The sequence below is a fragment of the Postia placenta genome (assembly GCF_002117355.1).
Source record: "Postia placenta MAD-698-R-SB12 unplaced genomic scaffold POSPLAscaffold_2, whole genome shotgun sequence".
In the NCBI taxonomy this organism is placed as follows: Eukaryota; Fungi; Basidiomycota; class Agaricomycetes; order Polyporales; family Adustoporiaceae; genus Rhodonia; species Rhodonia placenta.
Window position 1 is genome coordinate 181,759 of NW_020169833.1, and position 3,568 is coordinate 185,326.

General features: G+C 56.1%; 1 protein-coding gene across 1 annotated transcript in view; it reads left to right on the forward strand.

Annotated features, from left to right (window-relative positions):
* POSPLADRAFT_1133062 (hypothetical protein) overlaps positions 1-3,228 on the forward strand; it is a gene marked incomplete at both ends in the record, with an annotated part of 4,714 nt that extends 1,486 nt beyond the window's left edge. The window contains one exon of the mRNA XM_024484296.1: positions 591-3,228. Within this exon, the coding sequence (XP_024342524.1) occupies positions 591-3,228 (2,638 nt within the window). The remainder of the gene's footprint in view (positions 1-590) is intronic.
* Positions 3,229-3,568: the final 340 nt, after the last annotated feature.

Genomic DNA, 3,568 nt, shown 5'->3' on the forward strand with positions numbered 1-3,568 from the left:
GTGAGGCAGCTTCTTGAGGAACAATGCAAAGCCCCTTGTACTCGTATGCCACTCTTGAATAGTCGTAGCGTCCTGTGTAGTATAAAATCTGTCGTACTTCTCTCCAAAAAGACAAGATCCGGTTCCCCCCTCGAGTTCAGAGCTCATAAGTCGAGTTCGCCCCGCGTCTAAGCCTTAAAACTGCGCCACTTCGTCCCTCACTGCGTAACCTCGAAACCTCGTCCACTGCGTTTACTCGTCGATACAGTCTCGACGAACCCTTCGACTTCGACGATTGTCGAAGAAACTGCGAACCGCGTCCTAGCTAAGTCCCCCCCCCCTTTGAGTCGTTTTCTTTCCTTCTACGATACGTCGAAGAGCTCTGCCGAGCTTTGATCGTCTCCACTAACCACCCCCAGCCTCCGAGTAGCTTCGACGACGTGTCGAAGCCACCTCGTACCTTCCCTAGCGTTCGTAGCCTTTTCCGAAGGCGTTTCTCGTGTTCACTCGAACCGCGGGACACCTTGCTGCTAACTCCCCTCTCATTAGACTATAATCCGTCTCTCTAGTCCCTTTAGGTCGCACCCAGGTTAGGGGTTAGGGTTTCGTAGGTCATATCATTTCTGGAGCCCACCGCGAGGGGATTTCAGGCAAGAATTCGCCGCTTTCGGGTTTCCGAAAACGTCTCCAGTAGTCACCCGCTCGCAAGCGCGTGAGGCTGCTAGCCGTAGCGCCGCCGAGAACCTCGACAGCTCCTCCAGAACGCAATCGACTCCCTCTCCAACAATTCCCGGTGACTTCGACCGCGACGAGGAAGACGAGATAGACCAAGAACTCCAGGACGACTTTGAAGAAGAACCAATCCCTTCGACCGCCGAAGAACGCACTTCTTCCCCCGAGCTTCTAGGCCTCACTACTTCCGATTACGACATTTCGACTCCTGAACTTTTCGAACGATCCGGTTCTTCGCCCGAACCCGAGGATCCCATCCCATCTACTTCGAATCTCGTACTTCCGACTCCATCTTCTGTTCGCGCCCACGCTCAGCCGCCCATCGCATCCTCTTCGCGACTTTCAGTCATACCTACATCCGACCTGGCACCTCCACCACCATTAGCACCTTCGAACGCAGCTTCGAACTCCAACGCCGCACCGCCCGCACCTACGATTCCTTCGACTACTACCGCGTCCTCTTCGAGCCCAGCTCCTACTAACACCACGAACATGAGTCAGAACACGAACACACCGTTGATGCCCCCGCGCGGTCATTCGACGGCACCAAGCTTCGACCCGTCGGAAGTCCGTTCGCTTCGGCGTTACTTCCAGGACCTCGAGGTGTTGTTCACCCGGTGTCAGATTACCGACGAAGCAGCCAAGAAACAGTGGGCCGTTCGGTACCCTTCGATCGACGTCGCCGACTTATGGGAAACCATTGAGTCCTTCATCGACGTAGCCAAGAGCTACAACGACTGGAAAGCCAACGTACGAGCACTCTATCCTGGCGCCGACGATACAAGAAAGTGGTCGCTGGCGGACATGGACCAGCTCATCGGAGAACGCGCTCGTATCGGGATTCACAACGCGGCAGACCTAGGCTGCTATTACCGCGACTTCATGGCCATTACGAAAAATCTCATCGCACAGCACCGGCTCTCCACTATCGAGCAAAGTCGCGCATTTCTTCAAGGATTCCAGCCAGCATTGCTCACACGGCTCGAGACCCGACTGCATCTCAAGCATCCCGATCACTACGCCGACGACCTGTACACCATGGCAGAGATTCACGCGGCGGCTACGTTCATCCTACACGGTACATCGAGCACACCTACGACAGCGGCTAACCAGGCTATTGCTTCGATGTCGAACACTTCGACAATGGTGCCCCCTGGGATGATCAAAACCAAAGACATCTCAATGATCATCGAAAGCCTATCGAGAACGATCGCAACACTCATTCAGCCGACGACACACGCTACGCACAACCACGCCCCCGCACCGAGACAACAAGCTGCAGTCCACGTCCACGAGAACAGCGGAGTTGAACAGACGTGCCACTACTGCGGCAATCGTGGCTGCAGGGTAGGCACCTGCGAGTTCGCGGAGATCGACATCCGGGACGGCAAGTGCAAGCGTAACACCAAAGGCAAGATCGTCCTTCCAAACGGAAGCTTCTGCCCCCGCACTATCCCTGGTCTCACGATACGGGATCGAATCTACGAGTGGCATAGAAGAAATCCCGCAGCACCCGCCGCTCCGATGATGCTCTTCGAGATCGATGATCGCTCGACTATGCAAACCTTCACGCTCAACACCAGCAGTAGGATCGAGGCGCTCGAGCGAGAACTCCTTCAGCTTCGGAAGCGAAGGGAGGTCTTCGACGGCGTCGAGATTCTACAGCGGAAGAAGCCCACGATGCCAGCCGTCCCAAAGAGCGCGGAAGCCTCGGGATCTGGTACATCAAAAGGAGTGGCGGCGCCCCCGAGCACTTCGACAAGCACGGCCCCGCATCCGACGATACCAGCAGCAGCACCTGCGCCGTCTTCCTCCTCGCCTACACAATCCACGTCTCGACCTACTACATCCGCTCCCCCAGCACCACCAGTACACCCCTTCGCAAACGCTCGCGACGCAACATACGCCCCGCCAAACGTTCGAAACTTCGCAACTCCGCCAAAGCCCTCGAACGACAAGGGCAAGGAACCAGCGTACAAGACCATCGTCCCCGTTATCCAGCCGAAGCTCGCCGAGGAGATCTTTCAGCGTTCGATGAAGTCGCCGTTCGTCATGCTAACCCCAGAAGAGTTGCTGTCAATCGCGCCCGATGTTCGAAACAAGTACCGCGACGCCGTCACCCCTAAGCGAGTCTCGACGGAACCCGTCACGTCGGCCCACATCGTAGAAATCGGCGCCGACGAGGTCATGGCCGTCAACCAGCTCTTGTGTTCAGGTGCAACGTTGGAACCCGGTGCTACAATCGTCCCCGACCCATATGAAACCTATCTGAAGCACATCCCTCACGGCGAGCACCCCGCAGAATTCACCATCGCACGCGATTCGAATGCGATTCATTCGATCATCGCGTTGGTCGACAACAAGGAGCAAATCGAATGCATCGTCGACCCCGGTTCGCAGATCGTCGCCATGTCGGAAGAGGTCTGTCTGGGCCTCAACCTCCTCTTCGATCCTACTATCCAGCTGAACATGCAATCGGCAAACGGCGAGGTGGACCGATCGTTGGGACTCATTTGAAACGTTCCCTTCCGCATCGGTGAGATCGTATTGTATCTCTAGGCTCACGTCATTCGAAACGCAGCATACGACATCCTCCTCGGCCGACCCTTCGATGTGCTTACGCAGAGCGTCGTCAAGAACTTCGCCGACGAGAACCAGACCATTACAATCCTCTGTCCGAACACCGGCGAAACCGTCACGATTCCGACGTACGCGCGAGGAAGATCGCGAAGCTGGCAGCATCCTCTCGGGTGTCGCAAATCGCATTTTCTCGCTTCGAGGAATTGATTCCCCATGATCAAGGAGAAGCCGCGCTAGTCATCGACTACGATGGGGTAACACCAAGTATTTCCTTCGT